Source organism: Melospiza melodia, chromosome 2 (genome assembly GCF_035770615.1).
Source record: "Melospiza melodia melodia isolate bMelMel2 chromosome 2, bMelMel2.pri, whole genome shotgun sequence".
NCBI lineage: Eukaryota > Metazoa > Chordata > Aves > Passeriformes > Passerellidae > Melospiza > Melospiza melodia.
In genome coordinates, this window is record NC_086195.1 from 143581377 (window position 1) to 143605406 (window position 24030).

The 24030-nt window shown below is 50.1% G+C and overlaps 1 protein-coding gene across 1 annotated transcript; it reads right to left on the reverse strand.

Annotated features, from left to right (window-relative positions):
* Positions 1–144: 144 nt before the first annotated feature.
* On the reverse strand, positions 145–24030 carry PGM2L1 (phosphoglucomutase 2 like 1). The gene is made up of 14 exons (XM_063150264.1): positions 23722–24030; positions 17133–17300; positions 14091–14197; positions 12221–12305; positions 11582–11665; positions 9414–9607; positions 8565–8754; positions 8303–8400; positions 7379–7559; positions 5778–5871; positions 5243–5372; positions 4655–4844; positions 4333–4466; positions 145–3491 (listed from the first exon to the last, which is right to left on the reverse strand). The coding sequence occupies exons 1-14, from the start codon at positions 23830–23832 to the stop codon at positions 3389–3391; spliced, it is 1869 nt and encodes a 622-aa protein (XP_063006334.1). The 5' UTR covers positions 23833–24030; the 3' UTR covers positions 145–3388.

The following is a 24030-nucleotide window of genomic DNA, read 5'->3' on the forward strand; positions in this document are numbered from 1 at the left end:
GACACCTCAGTGCCACCAAAAGCAGGAGGCTCTGAGCAGGCTCTTGTTCCCAGGCTTTATCCAAGTGCCACACAGATACCCCTCCAAGCCCAGCTCAGCCTCTGGGGCACAATTGTTTGGCTAAAGAAGACAAGGAAACCTGGATTGAGACTACGAAGGGAATAGTTTATTACTTATAACACTTCTTTCAGCTAAATCCACATAGCAGTACACAGAAAGTCTTCAGAAAAGTGCAAATTCTCACTCTGTATTTGTAATACACCCCAGTTTTACAGAACAGACACCAGGTAAACAGCAGTACAGATCCAGAACTCCCCCAGGTGCCAGGCAGGGGGAATGATGCAACTTGGGATACCTCAGTCACCTGCACAAAGCCATTCTTGAGCAGAGGGAACCAAGCTGGACTGTAACCACCCAGTGCCACCATGCAAGGAGCCCTCTCTTAGCTGGGGAGAGGACAAAAAGGGGAAGACAAAACAAAGTGATACCAGTTTTAAAATTAGAGACCATCCAGTGCTTCCTAAGGCAGCACACACACCCCAGCCTGCCCAAGGGACAGGCTCCCACCAGAGCCACACAAACACTGGTGCAAGGAAATGGGGGCTGGAACCCCCAGCACCCTCAGGAGCCTGGCAGGGGGGGCACACAAAGTGATACCTGAGCACCACCAGGGATGTGGGCATGGAGGCAACCAACAGAGCTCCTGTCCCAGGCCCATGGACACACAACTTCAGAAATTAAACCTGGGGATTTTATCCAACACTGGCTGTATGACCACAGCCCAGCTCTGACAAGGTGTGTTTCACCTGGAAGCACCTCAGAAACATCCACGGCCCCCTTTGATCTGTGACCTGCTTTGTACTCATGGCAGAAAGGCCTTTGTTCTTATCTGAGAAGTGGGAAAGAACAGCTGATAACTCGAGGAAAGGCTGTGCACAAACCCAGTGAATTCTACCACGATGCATTACAAAGTTACAGGGCAAGGAAACGAGAATTCCAGTCCTTCACAGTAACAGAAGTAAGGGATGCAAGAACAGAGGGAGGAGATAAAGGAGTTCCACAAATGGAACAGTATAAACATATCAAACAGTTCCAATACAGTAGGAAAACAACAGTAGCAGCAGTTTCAAAACAGCAAATAGTAATTATACCCTGAAAGTACATTCAACACCTTGTGCCTGCTGCTGTCCTCCCAAAAGCATCGCTACAGCTCCAGCTCCCTGTCAGACCCACCCACGGGGAAAATCCCAGACACAAAACGCCCCACAGCTGGGTTTTCTTCTTAATTAAGCATAGTTAGACTAGGAACAGATTCTAACAACACTCTTTGAAAACATTTTCTCCATTTCTAGCGCTTGCCTACTGACACAAAGCAGATCTCTGGGAAGCTGCAGATTCCTGCTCTTTGCAGGAGCACAGCCATCACTCACAAGACTGCTACAATAACACACAGCTGGGCTCACCACACACACACTATGCTTTTTACAGTGTTTGTTTGTTCAAAATTATGTCCCAAGTCACTTGTTCTCTTCGCTGCCTGGAGAACGGAACCCTCAGCGCCTCAGGGTTTACTCTGCTGCCAATGGAAGGAATAGCAGGAGCTCCTTCGAGTTCAGTGCAGTGGGGATCCACATCTGCACCCTTTCTGGGAGAGCTGAAGGCAGAGCAGCAGTCAGAAATGCCTTCCCAGCCCTAGCCAGCACAGACAGCAACAAAATCCTCCTCTGAGTGTGTCTGGGTTTGCCTGTTTTCCCCTCCATGTCAGTCAAATGTACAGTCAAGGTAGAAGAAACCCAAGCTTTTGGCATGAGATACATTTCACTCACTGGCAGAACAATTTGGAGATACTTTCTCTTAAAATACAAAAAATAAATAAATAGCAGTGACAGGTCAGAACTTGTGCAACACAGACCTTCTCTAGTACGCGTACATTCATAGACACTGAAATACTTCTCCATGGACATAGTGCAAAGCTGCTGGGAGCAGGAAACGCCCACCCCTCAGGGCTCTCCGGAGCCATGGAGAGGCAACACACACCAACCCACCCCCTGTGCCATCCAGCAGGGGCAGGATCACTGTGGAGAGGCAGCAACAGTGGCAGAACAGCAGCTCCAACTCCAGGGCACCCGGGGCTCTTCTCCCATCACCTCCACTCAGATCAAACCCAGCTCTGAATCGCTGCTGCTTCTCTTTGCCGGCTGCAGTGACAGCAGGGAGCTTCCAGGACCAGCTCCCCTGTGCCAAACAGGGCCTTTATTGCCCAAAATCCAATATAACCTCAGGGAGAACTTGAGTATCGGTTTGGGTGGTATTTTTGGAAAATGTGATTACAAGTCCCACTTGCTATTTGAGCAAAGGGAGGAAACAAATGAGAGAAGCTGTTGAAAGTTCACCCTTGAATAACAGTATTTGCAAAGTGCTATTATAACAAATTACCTGACAGGACATGACAAAAAAAAAAATTAAGAAGTCACAATTTAGCAACTGTGTTAGTCTTCACTTTCTTCCTTGGTTTTTTTTTTTTTTTTTTTTTTTTGTTTGGGTTCTTTTTTTTTTTTAATACACAGACAATATAAATACAGGCCAGCAAAAACCAAAAAGTCACTGACTAGCATTTAAATCAAAAAATGAATACAGAAAATCAAGAAAGCTTAAGGCCCTGCAGAGATGTGTGACAAAAAGTAGCTAACACAGAGCCTGCAGTAGCCAGAAGGGGCAATTTTACCAAGGAGTGACCAAGTTCCTGCTCCTTTGGAAGCCTTGGAAAGGCACCAGGCCACTCCAACCCCAAGCTGCAGCTGTTGCCACTATTGTTTCACTGCCAATTATTTTAAGACACACACAGGAAAGCTACAATGCCCAAGAACACCTTTACCAACAGAAGAACTCTTAACTAGATGAAAAATGCCAACCATTTGCCCACACAAGAAATGCTGAGCTCTGCTTGGATGCTTTTGGACGTGCAGACCTGTAAGGAAGGTCTCAGAGCTGCAGGGAAGCAGCAGCCTTTGCTGTCAGTGTGGAGCGGTCACTCCTTTAAAACTTTAAAACCTTTTCTCACACACAAAAAGAGGTGTTTCAGGTACCTGAACTGAGTTTAAGACAAGATGTGGCAGCTGAGCTCAGCTGCCTCAAAGGTACCCGGGCAGTTCATTTGCATTGGTGTGGGTTAATTAAACTTTTGGTCAAAAGGACTGAAAACTGCAACAATAAATCCCACCCTTTCCTCTGACCTCCTCTCCTTGTCCCAGTTTGGTGAAAAGCCTGACAAAAGAAAGCTTCTTCTGCACAGAAAGAGAACGCAGCTGTTTGAAACACACACACAGACACAGAGATGGGACTGGTTCTGCTCCTGGGTCCTTTGTTCCAAGCCTCCCCTGCCCGGGCTCTAGGCAGAGCGCCAGGTCAGCCCGTTCTTGGCCGGCTCCAGGAAATCCTCAATCAGAGCCTCTATCAGCTTCTGCAGCTCTCCTTCCAGCACACTTCTGTCACTGCAGGAGAGAACAGGCCCGGGTCAGAGCGCTGGGAAATGCCCAGAATTAAATAAACAAACAAACAGTGAGACCCGATGGGGATGGACTTGCTCTGTTGCGTTTCCCACCTCTCCAGGTGTGGAGACTCCTGCTTTAACAAGCTCCTTTCTAGCAGGATTATCGTGGCTCGGGCTGGAAGGGACTGGAAAAGATGGTGCCCAGAGCCCTCTAGTGGCCTTTTCCTCCTTTAATGAAATTAATTTCAATTATACTGCGGTAATCAGGTGGTGAGGCCTGGGCACAGGTGGCCCATGGCAGCCCCACCCCAGGAGTGTCCAAGGCCCAGCTGGAGCAACCTGGCATGGTGGAAGGTGCCCACAGCAGAGGGGTGGAACAAGATGGTCTTGAAGGCCCCTTCCAACACAGGCCATTCCATGATGCCATAGTCATGAAGAGGAGGTTTCTGCGCTGTAAACATACACTGGATTCCCCCCAGTTTGAAACTGGAGGTGGCTCAGCCCAGGTGAACAACACCCGGTTGTTCTCCCACAGCTCAGGGTGACACAGCAGATGCCCAAAGGCAGCGGGAGCCCACCTGGCTGCCAACACAACCCCAGCAGAGAGAGAACAGCCTGGATGTGACGCTCTGGTCCCACTGACAAGGTGAGGGTTGGTCACAGGCTGGACTCTGACCTCAGAGAGCTCTCCTAGCCTCAACAATTCCGTGATTTTGTCACCTGAGCACTTATTAACCCTATGTAACGGGGGAACCGGGTTTGTTAGAGAACCCTGCTGCAGCAGAGGCCGAGAGCCCCCTCCCGGTGTGCTGCTGAGGGCAGCAGCAGGCTGGCACACTGACCTGTGCCCGGGCAGAGCACACATCTCAGCGTAGTACTTGATCTTGGGCTCGGTGCCGCTCGTGCGCAGCGTGGCCACGCAGCCGTTCTGGAAGGTGAACGTGATCATCTGGCTGCTCTTGCTCACTGGCAGCACCTGCAACACAGCAGCAGCCCCTCAGTGCCCCTGCAGCAGCCCCTGGGGGCTCAGGAGCCGCAGCAGCGCCAAGCTCAGCGAGTGAGCAGCAGCCCGTGTGTCAGAGCAAGCACCGCGCCCCACACCTGCCCCTCCCCGTGCACCTGGGTCTGTGCAGCCCTGCCCTGCACAGACACCCTGTAACTCACAGACTTGTGGTTCAGCTGGCTGCTGTCATAGCCTGTGGTAATGTCCCTGATGTGCAGGATGCTGTAAGCCCCACAGCTCTTGGGGTACGACTCGGGGCCCTCAAAGCTCCTCAGCCTCTCAAAGATCTTCTTGATGGTGGCAGGGTCGTAGCACAGGAAATAGGAGGTCTTGGAGATGTGATACCCGTACCTGCAAGCACACTGATGCTCTCATTGTGACATTCAGAGGGGTTTGGCTCTTTTGTACCCAAAGATCTCAGTACAGGGCTTAATTCTGACAAACAGCACCCTTGTTTTATTGCCGGGAGTGCATCCCTAGCCATTCCTGCTCTGTTACAGATCCCTCCTGGCACTGGGAACCCATTCTCTGTGTCCTGTCCCAAATCCCTCTCCAGCCCTCCTGGAACCCCTTGTGATATCTGCACTACTGATGGGCTGTAATCCATCCTACCAAAACCCCAAAACAACTTACAATGTGAAAGCATCTGAGGGACACAAACATTTACTCATATTTAAATAAGTATTCCTTAGAGGATTCCCAGCTCCAGAACAGCAGAGGAGAATATTCTAATGAAAACCACCACTCACATTTCAAAAATGTCAACGAGTTTCTGTGCCAGGGTCAGGCCCTGGCTCTGCAGGTAAGTTGCCATTTCTGCAATGACCACGGCTGCACTCACTCCATCCTTATCCAGCACTGATGTGCCACACATGAAGCCTGGGAAGAAAAAAGGGACGGTGGGAAAATAACCTGACAGGTTATCACTCTGATTTACCTGACTGGAGCTCTAACCTTTGATCCTGCAAAGGAAAATTGGCCAGGACATGGAGGCTGCTTTATTGCTGCTTAGGCAGCAGAAACCTAATGATTTCTCATCTAATCTAATGATTTTGGGGGTTAGAGGGCTGGAAAGATAAGCAAACACCAGAATCAGCAAGTCAGGTACAATTTATAATGGGAGTTGGCAAGTCAGTTTGGTGAGAGCACAATATCAATGCTATTAGCTATTAGGATAAAAATAAAGTACACTTTCTGTGGTTTATTTCACAGGTAAGATCAGTCCCTCCTAGTCACACTCCCCACTCAGGTCTCAGCAGTTTAAAGGGATACCAGCACTCATACCAATAGACTCCTCAAATGCAAACAGAACTTCTTTTCCATTGTCTAGGAGATCCTTCACTCTGCTTCCAATCCATTTAAAACCAGGGAGTGTTTCCTAAAAAATGGGGGAAAAAAAAGAGGGCTTAAAATACCTATTTACAATTTAGATTCAATTCAAATAAAGTAAAGCCACTGTTCAGTTCAGACTAAAAAAAAAAAAAAAAAAAAAAAAAAAAAAACCAAAAAAACCACCAAAACACCAAAGAGAAAATATAACAATATATTTTGAATTTTAGGGTCAATGGGAAAGACTGCTGCAGAGTCAAAACACTGAAGCTTAAGGATGGTTTTTCTGATTTTTTTCAAGTGATTTCCTTAAATTTAAATCTAATTAATTGACCAGCAGAATAGGGACAGTAAAGAAGCATCAGACAAGTCGTATCTTCCGTTTATGAGGAGTCCAAGAGCCACTGGAAAGGATTTTCCTAGGGGATACTCAAGTAGGACACGAGTACCAGACCAAGGGAAAAGTGTGTCAGGGGCTGTGGTGCTCAGATCACATCAGATCATCTGTGCTGCTCACCAGATGAGACACAGTTATTCAGGAGGAAAAGCCACAGAAATATAAAAGTAACACTTTTAGCTGCTGGCAGGGGAGAGAGCTGCTCTGGGGGTGTTTACATAAATCATGCAGAAGCAGCCAAAAGCTTGGAAACTGCTTTCTTGGAGAGAAGGAAGTTGCAAATAAAAAGGAAGGGCAGCTTTTAGAGAAGGACAAGAGGTTCTGTAGATTCCTAGCTTCTCTTTTTCTTTCAGTCAAGTATGGCATTTTTCAATTAAAAAACCCAAAACAAACAGTATTTTAGAGAGAGAACCAAACCCAGTACAGGGAACTGACATTCACCCTGATTATCTGGCCAGTCACTCAAAATGGTTTTCAGCATTCCTTTCAAATTTCAATTCCTCATTTTTTGGCAAAACAATTCCTATTGCACATGGCTTTAATTAAGACATGTATAAACGAGGCCTGGCCCTTTGTATGTTTGTGCTGTGATTTCAGGCACTTACCTCTCTTCTGGCTAACGCCCAACAGAAATCAGATTTAATTTGGATGCAGGAGCTGAACTGTCAGTCTGGGGAGAGCACCCCAGTTTATTTTTCAGCAAGTTCTTCACAAAGCTGTGCATTAAAGGTCTGAACACAGGAGTTCCTCTGCCTGAAGCAAGCCCAAAATCAAAAGCCACTGGCAGAGGGCACCTGAAGGGCCACTGTGTAACCTCCAAGTGCTCCTTACAAACCCATCAACACTCAGAGTGAGCAGGGCAGGCTGCACAAATCCCCTTCCCTCACACAGCAGGATTTTGGACAACCACAGCTAAGGCATTGCTGTTATCTGCAATCCAGATGTTCATTCGTGTCCCTGGGACTGAGCTTTGCCCACGCTGATCCCCCAGTCCCAGAACAGTGAGGAGACTGAAATCAGGCTTGTGTGGGTGCAACAACACCCTCTGCAAGCTGGAATCCCTCACAACTCACAGCCTGGATGTCCCCTGCCCACTTTTCACCCCCTGAGGCCACCAGCAGGGCTTGGATGGGGACAGCCCCACAGCACCCACACTCACCTCAAAGTGAAACCCCTCCTTCAGTGCAATTGCCCTCAGGATCTTGGAGGAGACCGTGGTTGCCAGCATGTAGACATTGCTCACATCAGCGTCCTGGGGGCAGCTCTCCTTCCAGCAGGAGAACATCCACCAGCCAAACAGGGCTGCCAGCTCATTGCCCGTGAACACCTTCCAGCTGCCGCTGTGGGGAGAGCCAAGGGAGCACTGCTGAGGGCACGCAGCACCCCGAGGGGCATGGTGAGGAGTTCTGCAGCCACTGAACACGGGATGTGAGCACAGCACCGCCAAGCTGCTCTAGGCAAAGCCACCCTACTGACAGACTCCACAGCTATCACACCTCAAGGGTTTACAAGGCCAAAGAGAGCCCCGGGGTCTGCTCTCTGGGTGACCCAGCAGCAGGAGAGCAGCCCAGAACTGACCCACACAGAGCAGTCCAAGCAACCTGAGCACTGCAGGCAGGGCCTGCTCAGCCTTTACTTACACAGCCATCAGAACTGGGGCCTGTTGGTGGGAGAAAAGCAATTCCTGTTCAATATGAACAAGCAGGGGAAAGCAAAGGATTAAAATTAAAAGAACAAACAAAAAAGCCCATTCCACCAAAAAAGCCCATGACAACCACCAAGGAAGGTAGGGCTGATATAAATGAAAACACAGCAAGCAAAATTATTTTACTGCCTTCAGTAACCACCCACTCAGTTTTCAGCTCAGCTTTGTTTGGCCATTTACCATTACACCATTAAGTATTTAATCTACTCTTTGCTGGGTCAATTGACTTAAAACGCATTTGGAGCGGTACCAAAGGACAAAACTAGAAGGAAAAAGGAAAAGAGTGGATTGAAGGCCTGTGCCTGGCAATTTGGGGATGTTCTGTGACTGCCACCTCCTTTTCTGCGGGGAGACACAAGAGAGGGTCCCACCACTCACTTGTCCTGCCGCTCTGCCACTGCCAGCCTATCTGCATCTGGATCAGTGGCCACCACTACTCTGGCACCTTCTTTCTCTGCCAGCCTCAGCGACAGCTCCTGGGGGCAGAAGGAGGGACAAAAAAACCAAAATGTAAGAGTAAATAAACCCACAGCCTTCCAACTTACATCTACAAGAAAAATCCCCCCATGGATTTCCCCCTGTTCTCTCCCTCAGATTGTTTTCTCCCCACAGAAATCAGGTGAATTAGAAACCAGCATACCAGCACAGACTCTCCTTCCTCAGGATTGGGGCACTTGACCGTGGAGAAGTCGGGGTCTGGGTCCTTCTGCTCGGGCACTGGGATGGGGGGCTGGAAGCCAAAGGCTCTGAAGGCCATCTGCACGTAGTCGTGGCCCACGCCGTGGAAAGAGGTGTGCACAAACTTCAAACTGCTCTGCACGTTCAGCTCCCTGCGGGGCAAACACAGCTTCAGCAGGAGCCCTGGGCTCTCCAACAGCACTGCTTCCAGGAGGGAAGGCAGAGCAAACCGCAATTCCTCTGTGCACTGCCCTGCTGATTGCGGCATTAATTTCAAAGGAATCACAGAAAGTGCTTATGTTGCACTAGAAACCGCTGGGTTAAAGCTGCTTCTCCTGGAAGATGAAGTATTTACCTTCTGCTGAGACAGATCAAAGTCTCCCAAGAATAAACTGTTGATTTCTACATCAAACTCAAGCTCTTCCACCACCTTAAAAAGTTATTCCAGCTCTGCTTCAAGCCATCCATCCTCCTCCTTTCATTCTCATCCTCTGCCCCACCTAACCTTCAGACTGAATCTATTTATGCATGTGCACTTCACTTTTACTCTGAATCTCTGCATTTTATTCAGCACTGCCATAGCACATTCACTTGCATTAAATGGTTTCCACAGGGATGTTTCACAGTACCTTAATTCCCAAAGGCAGATTATTCTCATTATTATTCTCAACCAAAAGGTTTAACCCTGAGGATGGTGACCCTTGAATTTTATGACACCTCAGAAAACACAGGGAAGTCTGTCTGCAGTCAGTTTTTGCACATGCAACCCAGAGCTTACTTAAAAACATGACTTTTTTGCTTTATACCATACCTATGATAGCAGATCTTGGTCAGGTCCTCCATGTAGCTGTCACAGATTTTCTTCAGAGGATCCTGCCTGAGGGGACTGGTGTCCACCAGGTTTTCATTCCAAGAGCCATTCCATGGCTCCACACACTCTTCTATGCATTTTATAATCTCCTTATCGTGAGGAGAGGTGATCTGTGCTCCATTTTCCCAGTAAACCTGGGGTAAGAGGAAGGAAAACAAGACACAGTTTATTTGCAAAGATTATTAACCTGATAAATTCTTTGAGCTGTAGGATTCCACCTACTTTGTGCCTAAGCCCTACAGAGGTTTCAGCATCAGACTGCCTCGATTCTCAAGACATTTGGAGTCAGCCAGCACGAACCTCTGAGCTCACAACTGATAAATGGAGCTAACACAGCACCACAACTGTTTTCACAAAAGCTGGTGTTGAACTATCACAGCTGAAATATCAGGATGTGAGAAACCAAAACCATGCACTTGTATGTGGGAGTGCTGTGCACACTGCAACAGAGGGAAAACACCACCTTCCCCAAGGCTGGCATTCCTCTGGAGAGAGGAGCACAGCCTGGGTTTGAACCCAGAGCAGAGCAGATAAGCAGGGTGCCAAGGTCTGTGTTTTTCCACAGCTGAACAGCCCTAATCTCTCAGCTGCAAGCACCGTCCAGAGTGGAAACTCCATATCTAACCCCAGCTATAATAAAGCCTTTGTTACAGACTCACAGGCCACTTTTCCCACACTCTGCTGCCAACAGCCTGGCTGGGCTCACAGGGCAGGCTCTGCTCCATCATCTGCCCCTGCCTCCTCACCTCTGTGTCTGCCACCTCCAGCTGGCACTGCCCAAAGCCTTCAGAACCATGAAACCCACATGGGAAACTGGGAAAGATCAAACAGCTCTTGGGAAAGACTAGGAAATATACCAGGAGCATGGCAAAAAATCAACCAGGAAACACAGCAGGATCATGGCAAAAATCAACCAGGAAACACACCGGGGTCCTGGGCAAAAATAAACCAGGAAACAGACCGGGGTCCTGGCAAAAACAAACCAGGAAACACACCAGACACATGGCAAAAATAAACCAGGAAACACACCAGGGTCCTGGCAAAAGCAAACCAGGAAACACACCGGGGTCCTGGGCAAAAATCAACCAGGAAACACACCAGGATCATGGCAAAAGCAAATCAGGAAACACACCAGGGTCCTGGCAAAAGCAAACCAGGAAACACATCAGGGTCCTGGGCAAAAATAAACCAGGAAACACACCAGGGTCCTGGCAAAAGCAAATTGCTGTTTGCTTCTTTGTGAACTGATGATATGTTTGCAAACTCCTGGTATGCTCGTATCAGAAGACACAACCATCAAATTGCTTCTTGACAAATGGAGCACCTGGGAAATGCCCGTGGCTTCTCTCCTCACTCACTGCTCCAGCTCAGCACAAACAAAGGCTGGTGAAGAACTACTCAACGTGTTCCAGGGAAGGCAAGAGCAGCTCAAGCAGCCCCAGGAGCTCTCTCTGCCTTCCCTCGCATTGCCATCACTCACTGACCTGCCCAGGGCTTCTAGAATGCTCAGCTGAAGTTGAGAGTTTGGTTCAGCTTCTTATAGAGCTGAGGAAGGACATGCTCAGTTAAAACACTGCACCTGCTATTGTGGATGGTTTTACTGTCCCAAGCTTGCCAAGGGAAGCCACCCACCCCTCTGCAGTGCCCAGAAAACCAATAAAGCCAATGCTCCTGTGTTTTCTTGATCCACTCTTCAATCATCCCCACCTTCAGCACAGTGCCCTGCTGTGTGCATGGATCCACCTCAGCTCTGGCTTAGTTTTAAAGTGAGTTCTAAGCCTCAGCAGCAAACACACAAAGTGCTGGGGCACTTCTTCAGCTGCTGATTATGCTCTGGAATGTCACTGCAGATTGATGCCCAAGACACACAAACTGTGTGCCCTTATCTCTCACCACAGACCAGTGTGTCAGCCTGTGGAAGGATGAGTTATTTCACATGACTCATCCTCCCAATGGACACACACACACACCAGGGGAGCCCCGGCACACCCCAGAGGGTTCCAGGGCCGGGCTGGAGCAGCCTGGGCTAGGGGAAGGCGTCCCTGGCCGGGCTGGAGCAGCCTGGGCTAGGGGAAGGCGTCCCTGGCCAGGCTCCAGGGCTCACTCACCTTGTAGCCGTTGTCCTCCTTGCGGTTGTGGGAGGCTGTGATCATCACCCCCGCCACGGCCCCCAGCTGCTGCACGGCGTAGGGCTGCAAGGGAAGCAGGGACAGCTCAGCCCAGCCCTGCCACAGCACCCAGGGGGCCCCAGCCCAGCTGGGACCAGCAGCACAGAGCTGGTGCTAGCGCCGCTCCATGAAAACATTCTTTACATCAATTACCAAAACACAACCCTCCACTGGCCACCTGACAGCCTACACTCAGATTGTGCAGCCCCTGGACACAGAACACAGGGATTCACAGAAAGGCTTGCTAAAAAACCAGTCACAGGTTTCTGCAGGCATTCCAGTCCATCCCCTCAAAGCAAGGACACACAGCACGCTCATGGAATGCAAGCAAGGATTTAAAGCCATGCCAGGAAAAGCTGCTGTGGCCACAAGACCCTGGTTTTGAGGCATTAAAAGCAGAGGCACTGAGGAATTTGGTGACATCCTTGTTACAGCCTCCTTGAGGAGCCAGGTGTGCCAAGCAGCCTCTATTTTTCTGTTAAATCACAGAATTTAAGAAAACTGCTAACTCTCTTCTTCAGTAAATTCCAATACTCCCATAAGTGTGTGGTGCAACAATAGGATGAGAAGGTGACTCACCACAAAGGGGGTAGGGACATAGGTGGAGAAGAAGTACACAAGCACATCCTTTGCCAGCAGGACTGCTGCAGTGAGCTTTGCAAGCCTACCAGGGGGAAAAAGAAAACATCCAGTCAGCCCAGCAGCCACATGGAATTCCTGCCACCTCCAGGCACTCGTTTCCTCAGGCACTCCACTGCTTTTTGGCTTATGCCTGGAGTGGTATCCCACCAAGAGCACAGTGAGGGTCAGAGCTCTCAGCTGCAGAATGTGAGCCAGCACCTCCAGCTGCTGCTGGGCAGGGCAGCCCCTCAGTTAAAGCACAAATCCCACACACAGACACACAACACACATCCCCTGCCCAAGGACAGACCCAGCTCCCCAGGGAGTTCCAGATGTCAGCAGCAGCAGCAGGTTGGGAAAGGATTGGAATCCCACACAGAGCTCCTCTGCCAGCAGCTCCACACCAGGCCCAGGAAGCAGAGCTACTCCTAAAAAATATCCCTGCAAAGCAGCACCCCTCACTCCAGAGTGTTTAGGAACAGGAACAGTGCCCAGGGTTCTAAATCTCGCTTTGTTATAAACTTGCCCTTTCAAGCACCAGGGAGGCTCCTTCTCTCCCAGGTGACTGACACCAAACTTTGTTTGCACAGCTCAGGAGGTGAAGGGAAGTCTCAGAGGCAAAACAGGAGATATCAAATGGTGCAAGCTCACCTTGCTCTCACAGACGGGCATTAACACTGACTCCCCTCTCTCCATCCCCAGCAACCCGAGTCTCTGTAACTCAGAATTCCCCTGCAGCACCTGCCAAAAGCCACCTGGCACCACCTGGAAGGGCCTGAGAGCTCAGCTGGGAGCTGCAGCCCCCGGAACCCTGCTTGGTGAATTGCACACAGCCGGGTGACCTGCCATCCCGCAGGCCCTGCTGCCACAGTGCTGGGAACGCACTGCGGGTGTTCCCTGGGGGAGTCAGCTGGATTCCAGCCCTGGGGATGGCAGGAACACACAGCCAGCAGCTGAGGGGCTGCTTGGGTGTGGGAAACACCTCTGAGACCATCCAGGCTCAACAGGAACATCACTCCTGCACCTCCCCACTTTCAGACTGGGGAAAATGGGACACGCACATCCCAGGGGAGAGGAGACTCACTGCACCCTGAGCTCTGCTGCTACAGGGACTCCTGCACCCCAAAACATTAAACACCACTACATTTAAAAAGGAAAAGAACTGTTAGCTACTACAATAACTAAAATAATTAACTCCTTCTTACTGAAACACTAATGAGCTACTGGCTTGGCTTTTTGCACAGCATGCCATCACCCACGTGGGTTTTGCTCCCCAGTGACAAGGGATTGTGATTCCTTAGAGAACTCAGGAAGCAGTTTGCTCCCCTTCCCTGCAAGGAGCACAGTGTGCCACTGCTGGAAGTCCACATTTAAGCATCCCAGGTAAAATCCCCTCAAAGTGAGAACACACAGGGTTACAGCAGGCTGCAGGTGGAATTGCCCTCCCCAAGCAAGCTTAAACCAGGTGTGAGATTCCAGAGAATGAGAGTGTAAAAAGTGCATTAATATATCCAGGGGTTTCCACCTGCATGCTCACACTCTGAATTTACCTTCATGTCCCAATTTCTCCCCAGGCACATTAAGGCTAATGTTCCTGTGCATTTAATCTGTAAATTCCCTGGTGGAGAGCAAGCAGCCTTATACTCCTCCTGAGCTGGCAAACAAAGGATTTAGTGCCAGCCTCTCCTCATTACTGATCCAATGGAAAAGGGAGAGGGAAGAGTGTGCCCAGCTCATCCCAAACCAAAAGACAAAGTGTTGACAGGACAGAAAGCATTCAAAGCCACAATTTCATTTCTAGTCTTGCAGATGTAATCAATACTCATACTTCTTACTGCTGCAGTTGCTGGTGACCTGACCTCGTGTGTCATATCCAACAACAAAGCCCCTCTGCTTAAAGTCTGAAAAGTTCCTCTCCAGGTACGTGTAGATCCCCTGGAGAAAACAAAAAAAACAGGAGAAAAGGAGAATTAGCTGGGCTGCAGCACACACAAACACTGAAGGTGATCTTGCACAAAGGATGGATCATGTCAGCAGGCAAGACACAGCTCAAGCGCATCAATATATTCACAAAATTATTCCAATAGTATTCACAAAAGCAGCAGTGGTTTTGCCCCAGTGGTCACTGAAACAAAGCAAGCTGTTTGAATGGTGGCAGCTCTGGAGGCTGTGATCGCCTGCTGCAGCCACCTGAACCCAAAACTGAGCCCACAGCACACCAAGGGCTCACCCTGCCAAAGCCTCCTCTCAGCTGCAAGGAGAGGAGACAGCAATGGGGAAAACTCTTCAGGTTGGCTTGAACAATCTGAATAACGCCTAAAGACACGAACAGCACATCTCCTACAGCAGACCCTTGATTTATGCTAATATTATGAAGGAAAACAGCAATGTCTTCACTTTCTGCTATGGAGCAGCTTGCTCAAAATCAGCCCCTGAAGCTCAGCCCCAGAGTGCACAGCTGAAGCTGGAGCTCACACAATCCTCCTCCAGGTGCCCCGAGGGCAGCTTGGGATTCCAGCACCTCTGGGGTTAACTCCTCTCCTGGGAAAGCTCCTCAATTTAAAGAATTTATATTTCCCCTTATCAAGACTCGGGGTTTGATAGTGTCCCCAATTACTTCAGCTGTTAAACCCCCAGCACTTCTAAAGGAGGCACAAGTGCATCTGGTGGCAATAATTAACGGCTCATTAGCAGGTGTCAGCACTCAGATCTAAGCCAGAATTCTCCTCAGGTGCCTCAAGTGCCACAACTGCCTCTCCCACGGCGTGGTTCAGGTGATTTCCTGACGCAGAATCCATGGAAAAGAGCAGGATCTGGTCCCACATCTACAGCACGGCCTGTCCCGAATGCTCAAGTTCAAAAGAGGTGAGGGAACAGTGATGGTATCAAGGATAAAACAAAGATTTTTGGTTGATGAAATCCAGAGGGTTAGGAACAGCTTCATGAAGCCCAGCATCCACATTTTTCATCTTTTACCTTTAGCTTTGCTTTTTAAGCAGCAGGAAACTCCTTGATGCAAAGCTGGCTGGTTTTGTCACTGATCACTGACAGGTTCCTTTCCCACTAATAAAAGTACCTGGACATGCATCAAAGCAGGAGAAAAGCCAGGGAATCAGGGCTTTACGTGGAGTTTAAAACTTGCAATTTTCAGCAGAGCCCTCAGCAAGTGCTGAATATTCTGTGCCTTCCTGGACCTGACTTTTCACAATATCAATATAATCAAATCAAGTGAAGATCAAATGAAAAAAAAAAAGGCAAATGAAAAAAAAAACAGCTCAAATGAAGGACACAGAACACTCGTGCAACTTCACCACAGCTTATTTTAACTGAAGGAAGTATTAATTACAAGTCTGATATTTGACTGGCCAGTTATTCCTGTCGCAGGCAAGGGCAAGCCCAGAGCCAGGGCTGGACTGCTCCTGCCCTCCCCTCTCAAAGTGCTCAGAAAAGGCTGGAACGTGCTGCAGTTCACTCCAGAAACTGCAGAAAGCTCCAGCCCACCCCCAGAGCCACGTGCCCCAGCCCATTAGCCCTGCAGCTCTAACAAACACCCAAAAACAGCAGCTGTGCACAGGCACCACCCCGGGCTGCAGCTCCCAAACACCAGCAGTGCCACCAAGCCGAGCCTGCCAGCACGCTCCTGCCCAGGAAAAGGGAATTTCCTCCCTCTGTGCCAGGAGCCTGGCTCAGCCAGCAGCACCCACACCCCACAGCAGGGAGATCACCCCAAACCCCCTCTGCTGCCAGGGACACGCGGCTCCTCTGAGCAGCCTGGCTGCTTTTAACCACCCCAGCCCCGGCAACAGAACACTGATTTTAAACCCCTTCCATCACCCGTTGCCTCCGGAGCCCAGCTGGAGCTGCTGATGCCACTGCGTGCTCTGTGGCAGAGCAGGCTGGCACACCTGGAGCAGCAGGGCAGGAAGCACCATCCCAGGGCGTGTCCAGCTTGCAGGGCACACACCTACAGGAGGCCTTTTGCTAGGGCCAAGGAGAGCCTGCACAGCAGAACCAGCAGAGGGAAGGCTGGGATTCAAAGCAACACTTGGACACAAAGCCTCCAAAACATCACTGGAATTTGGCCTCTCCACAGAGTGTGGGCTCCAGCTGGACAGCTCACACAACAGAACGGCAAGCAGCTTTGGGGAGCCCCAGCTGCTCCCAGTTCCCAGCACAGCCCTCCACCCCAGGCCAAGAGAAATTGTCATTTCAGTCACACGTCCTGAGGGAGGGGAGAGCATCAGCCTGCAAAGAGAAACCAGCTGAAAAGTTCAGGTGCACAGTACTAAATGAGAGGTTTTACCAATCTTTGCCAAATCATGTCATAAACTACCTTTGATTATTCTTTTCATAGAAATGGAGTGTATCTGTCAAAACAGGAAAAATTGAGAAGTTTTGTCATAACAAACATTTTATTGGTTTCCCAAGCACAAGTGTTCCAAATACCCCAGCCCGTTCTATTTTCCACATTCAAGACTAGAGCTGGTCACAAATAAGCTGTTTATGTCATTTACTCAGCCCACGGCTTGTGCTGAAAACAAAAGGACAGGCTTGTTTGGTTGGGGCTTCGCCTCTTTCCTTGGGGTTATTTTCACCGCCTTGTTTTTGTAGTATAATATATAAACACAAGTATTTATATATTAAATATATAAGCATATCTTATGAGCTTAAGGCAGCTCCTAAGATCTCCAGCTGCAGGGCTGTGAGGCAGACTGAGCAGTGGCCAAACTCCAGCCCAGCCCAAGCTCTCCAAGCCACCTCATCCTCTCTGAGCGCTGAGCCTCCCACGCTTCCCCGGCCGCAGCATCCCAGCAGCATCCCAGCTGCTCCCCCCGGCCCAGGGGCTCCCCCAGGGCCGTGCCCAGCTCACCTGCGTGGACTGGATGACGGTGAGGTCGTTGATGTAGCAGAAGCCGGCGCCCATGGCCGAGCGCAGCCCGGCCGTGCCGAAGCTCAGGCGGCAGCACAGGCGCTGGCGCAGCTCCCGGTGCTTCCCGTCCTGCAGCAGCCTCTCGATCTGCTCCCTCGTCCTCGGGTTCTGCAACACACACCCAGGCATGCCCCAGTCAGGGCTCAGCTGTGTCACCATCAGCTCCAGGTGATTCCCAGGGCAAACCCCTCCTGTCCTATAAAACGCACGTGCGCCGGCCTCCGCCCTAACTCACTTCCCCCATTACTCCCACATTATCCTTATTAACAAAGGATTCAGGAGCTCCTGCAGCCACTGATGCGGCTGTCTGGTCACCAGGACGCCTCCCAGCCTCTCTGTGTGAGGAGCAGAGCCTTTGGAACTGTTTATCCCAAGGCAGATAACACAATCCCATTCCTGATCTTTGCCCCCGGAGGATGGACAAAAACCCAAACCTCGAAGCAGCATTTCCTTCCTCCCCACCCACAGGAAACAGGCACAGTAAAACCCTAGAAAACCTAGGATGGTTTTGGCTGGAAGGGACCTTGGAGACCAGAGCATTCCATGGGCAGGGACACCTGGCACTGGGCCAGGCTCCTGAGCCCCTCTGGGGGGGACAGGCTGGGCTCTCACCCACTGATCCCCTGCTCAGGCACATTTCCCTGAACCCACGGCCCCAGCACAGCTCTGCACAGCTCTGCTGTTGGTTCCTCAGCCACCCAGCTCACACCGAATCCATCTGGCCACCAAGCAACCCAGATCCCACCCATGGCAGTGCTCACACAGCTGGAAAACCACCTGCAGAGGGGAAAACAGTGCTCTGGAGGCACAAGGTGCCACTGACATGTTTTATAAAACCTTTCCACTAGGATCCTTCTCCTGGGAAGCTTCAGCTTCTCCCTGTTTTGCTGCTTTGCAATGTGATTTGCAGAACTGTTAACCCAGCATGTGAATTGTTTTGGCTCAATGACCAATGGCAGCCACCTGTGCAAGGCTGTGAGCAGCCACAAGATTTCACTATTATTTTCCTTTCTAACTTTCTGATGTATCCTTTCTCTTTCATTTAATATAATATATCATAAAACAATAAATCAGCCCTCTGAAACATGGAGTCAAGATTCTCATCCCTTCCCTCGTCCTGGGGACCCTCAATCACCACCCCACAAGGGCCCCTCCAGAGCAGAGCTGCCCCGAGCAGGGTGGCAAGGAAAGGTCAGAAAAGGCAGATGGCATCTGCAGGGCAGGGCTGAAGCTGCCCTGACATTTAAATCAGGGGTCAGGCAGCACTGGGAAGCACACTCCAGGGGGAGGCTCTGCAGGAGGAAAAACAATCCATAAAATGCATTGAGAAATCTGAAATTATTTCTGCAGTTCGACAGCACACCCTGAACACTAGACATGTGGGTTTCAAACAACTTTTTGTTTATTATTTTTGTATCTGTGTGCTCCGAAATAAAAGGCAAGGCATTATTGTCCAGGCTCCTGGATGGGCTGGCAACCCGAGCAAGGCATTGCTCACCACACAGCCCAAAAACAAACCACAACAACGGGGCACAACAGGCACCAAACTGCAGAGTGAAAGCGTCTCCCTCAGCTGTTCACAGGCAGCCAGCCAGACAGCAAATGACTGATGTGCAAAGAGTCTGAGGGGCAGGAGCATTGGAAACCTCGTTTCACACCAGCACAGGGCACGGCTTGGCTTTAAAACACAGTTATTAAATTACACAGCATCCTCTGCAGCTCTCGAGGGCACACTGCACTGCTCCCCTGCACAAACAGCACAGAAATCACCACACATCCCACAGCTCACGGGGCTCTGCAAAACCCAGGCAGCGCTCCAGCCACAGCACCAACACTCCTTTTAAAAACAGATTAACGAGCATTTCTCACTGAAGCTACTCAATTTCCTAAGGAATAAAATCCCACACTGGCATCCCCTTTATTCCTTCCCAGCTGCTTTACCCCAGCCTGGCACCACCTTTACTCCTTTCCAAGCCTGGCATCCCCTTTACTCCTTTCCCAATTGCTTTACCCCAGCCTGGCATCCCCTTTACTCCTTCCCAATTGCTTTACCCCAGCCTGGCATCCCCTTTACTCCAGCCTGACACCACCTTTACTCCTTTCCCAGCTGCTTTACCCCAGCCTGACACCACCTTTACTCCTTTCTCAATTGCTTTACCCCAGCCTGGCATCCCCTTTACTCCAGCCTGGCATCCCCTTTACTCCTTTCCCAGCCTGGCATCCCCTTTACTCCTTTCCCAATTGCTTTACCCCAGCCTGGCATCCCCTTTACTCCTTTCCCAGCTGCTTTACCCCAGCCTGGCATCCCCTTTACCCCAGCCTGGCATCCCCTTTACTCCAGCCTGGCACCACCTTTACTCCTTCCCAGCTGCCCAGCCTGCCCTTTCCCCCAAGCTGGAGTGTCACGGGCACATTTCCCTTCTTGCAACACCCAGCCTGGCTCCGAGCACCGTCTGCCCCCCGACCTGGGAATTCCACAACCCTGCTGGCATTTAACCCCACTGCAAACCCCTGAAAATCCCAAAAACACCCCAAAAACAGGGGTTCTGCTGGTTTTGCTTGGCAGTTATGACATCAGGGCATAGGGCTCACGGGGGATTTTGTGATGGCTCCTCTTCCCAAGAGAAAAAAAGAAAAGTTCCTTAGAGATTTTAGGCCAAATTCACACCTTCAAACCACACCATCAGCACCAGAATTTCTGCAGAAAAGCCAGACATTTGTTTATTTGATCACCTTCCTCAAACACTAGGAATACTTCAACTTCATGATACGTGTATAAATAAATACATGACACCTATCTAACAGAAATATATATGTACACAATAAATCTAGGCTACCTAATAGAAATGTGTATATAATAAATGGCACCAAACCAATATAAATGTGTATATAATAAATTACACCAAACCAATATAAAGGTGTATATAATAAATAAATTATACTGACCAATACATTTATATAACTAAATGATATTTACCTAATATAAATGTGTCTATAATAAATTAATAATCCTGAACCAATATAAATGTGTATATAGTAACTGAATGATACTGACCTAATATAAATGTATATACGGTAAATAAATATCATATAAAGCAACTAAATTATACATAATATTATATATATTATATATAATAACTAAATTAAAATCACTTATATTATATATTAGATATGTTATATATGATAATATATTATATATGATCATATATATGAGATAAAATTATATATGATTATATATAATCTATATTGTATACCAATATAATAAACAATATTATATATTATGATATATAACTGATATTGACCCAACACAAATGTGTATTTAATAATTAAACTAAATGGATCCAATATAAATGTATATATAATAACTAAATTATACCAACCTAATATAAATTAATATCTAATAAATAAATTACACTGACCCAACATAAAGTAGTAAAAAATAAATTATACTGACCCAATCTACGTAATGACACCTACCTAATCCATCTCCCTGGTGTCTGTAAATGTTCAGCACAGCCCACCGGGGCCAGGCCAAGGCCCCAATCAGGAGGCAGCAGCTCCCTGTGGAAAAGGCTGCTGCCCTTGTGCAGCTGCAGCAGGAGGGGGCAGATAGGGGACAGTGGCCCTGGGAACACACCCTGCTGGGGCACACAGGGACAGCAGCACCGGCTCTCTTGGGGTTTCTGGCTGTTTGGGTTTTTGGGTGAGCTGGCTGTGCCACGGGGCATCCCTGCTCCTCATCCCTGCAGGTCCCCCAGCAGCCCTGGCCTGGATTGCTTACATCATTTAAATTATTACAGTATATATATATATAAAAACCAGCTGTTTATAGGAAGTCACTGCCAGAAGCAGAGCTCTGGGGTCACAACCTGCAGGACACTCTGCAGCACATTTCAGAAAGGTCTGAAGTACTATTAAGCAAAAGGAAAAAAAAATATATATATTCTCTGCCATATACTGCACAGTCACTGCTGGGGCAAAAACCACACTTTTTGTGGCTCACCAGGGTCCAACTCTTGGAATAAGCAGAGAAGTAAAGACAGGGGCATTAATGAGTATGTCTTATGGCTCCTTCACACCTAATCATGTTAATCACCTGCACTTAGCACCAGAGTTCGGTTTCAAAGGTGATACCCTGTCAAAATAATTTACTACTCACAGCAATTTTGTTTTGTTTTGCACACTCCATGCATGTGCAGCTGAAAGAAGGGGGAAAGCCTCAAGCTGGTTTGAGCTTCAATGAAGATTTTTCTGTGGCCTCCATTTTTTCAATGTTATCCTTAAAAATTCACTTTAAGTTCTTAATAAGCAAAAATATTGCAAGGCAAAGGGCTGGAGCAAGTTACTGGCCTCAAGCTATTGACTATCAAGTCACTTTCCTCTTGGAAAGCATCTCCAAAGCCACAAAAATCACAGGAACACCCCAAAAGCACCTTATCAGCAAGGAGGAACCCTCCACTGGGAAAACGACCCTGAGCCATGAATTAGGAAAATCCCGGGAGGATGCAGTGAGAGGGGTCGGCCCAAACAGCTCCTGGGTCACAATTCCAGGTTTTCCTCCCATGGGGAGCTGCAGCTGAGCCTTCAGGAGCCCAAGGCTCTGCAGGTAACTAGGTGTGCCCTGAGCAGCCTGACACAGCCCAGACCCTCCCAGGAATCCCGAGGCACACCTGGAGGTGCAAATAGGAAAATCGGGACGTGGAATAAAAGGAACTACAGGGAGAAAGGGGAGAGCAATGCCCAGTTTTCGGCATCCTTCACCAAGGAGGGCTGCACAGGAGCTCTGCCTCCTCTGAGCACCAACACCCAAACCTCAGAGCACGGCCCTGGTAATTAATTACAGCCAGCAATTCCCAATTAAGCCGCAGGGCAGGAGCCTCCCCCAGCTGGGAGCAGAGTGCACAATAGATTTTTCCTTTATCAGGGCACCAAAATCGCTGCAGCTCAGGAAGCCGGGGGTGCAAAGGGGGGCTCAAGGCTGTGGTGGGCACTCTGCAGCAATCCCTGCTCCTGCCACATTCCCCGGCCTCCCACACCCCGGGGACGTTCACACGTGTTTAGGGAAGGCAAAACAACCCGATAAAAGCAGCCGAAGCCTTTCAGTGCACTCACGAGACGTTATAAAAATAAAATATTTACCGGGGTTCACGCCGGGTTATCACATGTGTTATCAGGAATGCTATTTCCTCCCTGCCCTCCTTCCCTCCCCCGGATATTCCTACAACAGCAGCAGCTCTGGGGGCAGGAGGTGCAGATGGCACCTGTTAATTTCTGCAGGGCTGGGAGGAATAAACCACACTGCCAGGAGGAATAAACCACACTGCCAGGAGGAATAAACCACACTGCCAGGAGGAATAAACCACACTGCCAGGAGGAATAAACCACATCTCCAGGAGGAATAAACCACACTGCCAGGAGGAATAAACCCCACGCTTCCAGGAGGAATAAACCACACTGCCAGGAGGAACAAACCCCACATCTCCAGGCAGGAGAGAGCTCCATCCTCTCAGAGCCATCAGGTGGCACCTGCCTGCAGCTCTCCCCCTTTGATCCTGGGAGGGTGAGGCTGGAGAGGAAACAGAGCCAACGCCGCCTGCTGTGGCTGATAAAAATAAAGGCAAAAGGGGCTTAGGAGGGAGAAAGCTAAAATAAAAATGAAGGAAAAGCAGGCAGAAGCCCAAACCCCTGGTGCACTGGCAGCTCACCCTCCCCCAGCATCAAGGTATTTATTGAAAGCACAGGCCACGATGGTTGGACAAACCAGCCGGAAAAAACCCTCAGAAAACCCAAAGTAACCCTTTCAACCACAGGACAGGCAAACACCCTCCAACACCACGCTGTTACCATGGCTTGGGTGGCTTAATCTGAATTAACCGAGCCTGCAGTGCTCCTGACAAGAAAAGGGGAACGCCAGAACCCGGGCTGTGCCTTTCCCGGGGAAAACACACTCACACAGCATTTTAACCAGCTGCTGATCCATCCCCAGCCCGAGGAGGAGCAGGTGGGGCAGGTGCAGGGCTCCAGGTGTGGGGAGATCACCGTCCATCCCCATCCTTGCCCAGGTGAGCGCCAGGCAGCGCTCCAGGTGCGGGGACGGCACCATCCATCCACCCCCAGCTCCATCCGTGCCCAGGTGAGCACCACGATGGCACCACCCCTGCTCAGGTGAGCATCAGGACGGCACCATCCCCATGCCCATCCCTGCCCAGGTGAGTGCCAGGCAGCGCTCCAGGTGCGGGGACGGCACCATCCATCCACCCCCAGCTCCATCCGTGCCCAGGTGAGCACCACGATGGCACCATCCCCATGCCCATCCCTGCCCAGGTGAGTGCCAGGCAGCGCTCCGGGTGCGGGGACGGCACCATCCATCCCCATCCCTGCCCAGGGGAGCACCAGGATGACCCAACCTCTGCCCAGGTGAGCACCGGGCGGTGCCGCAGGTACCCGGACACCCCACCCGTGCCCATCCCGGAGCCGGGGCCGCGCTGTGCCCGGCCGGACGCTGTCACCGCTGTCGCCGCTCGCCCACCTTGTCCCAGCTGAGCCACTGCCACACGGCCTTGTCCAGCTGCGCGTCCCCGGTGCTGCGGGACACCAGCACGTTGGAGTTCACGTCCCCGGGCGCGCCGCTGTCGCCCATGGTGGCGGCGGCGAGGAGGAGGAAGAGGAGGATGAGGACGGAGAAGGCGCCGCTCCTTCACTCCGCCGCGGCGCCGCGCATCGCCCGTGGAGCCAAGGGAGGCGGAGGAGGCCGAGGGGCGGGCGGGGCGTCCGGGGCTCGGCTTTTATCGCTGCCGGCGCCGATTAACGGGAGCAACGGCGACTAACGGGAGCGCCC

Coding starts and splice junctions, on each gene's coding strand:
- PGM2L1 (XM_063150264.1), bottom strand. CDS start 23,832: ATGGGCGACAGCGGCGCGCCCGGGGACGTGAACTCCAACGTGCTGGTG. Junction 5,373..5,777: donor TGCATTTGAGGAGTCTATTG/GTATGAGTGCTG, acceptor TTTTCTTCCCAG/GCTTCATGTGTGGCACATCA. Junction 3,492..4,332: donor TGTGCTCTGCCCGGGCACAG/GTCAGTGTGCCA, acceptor TCTCTCCTGCAG/TGACAGAAGTGTGCTGGAAG.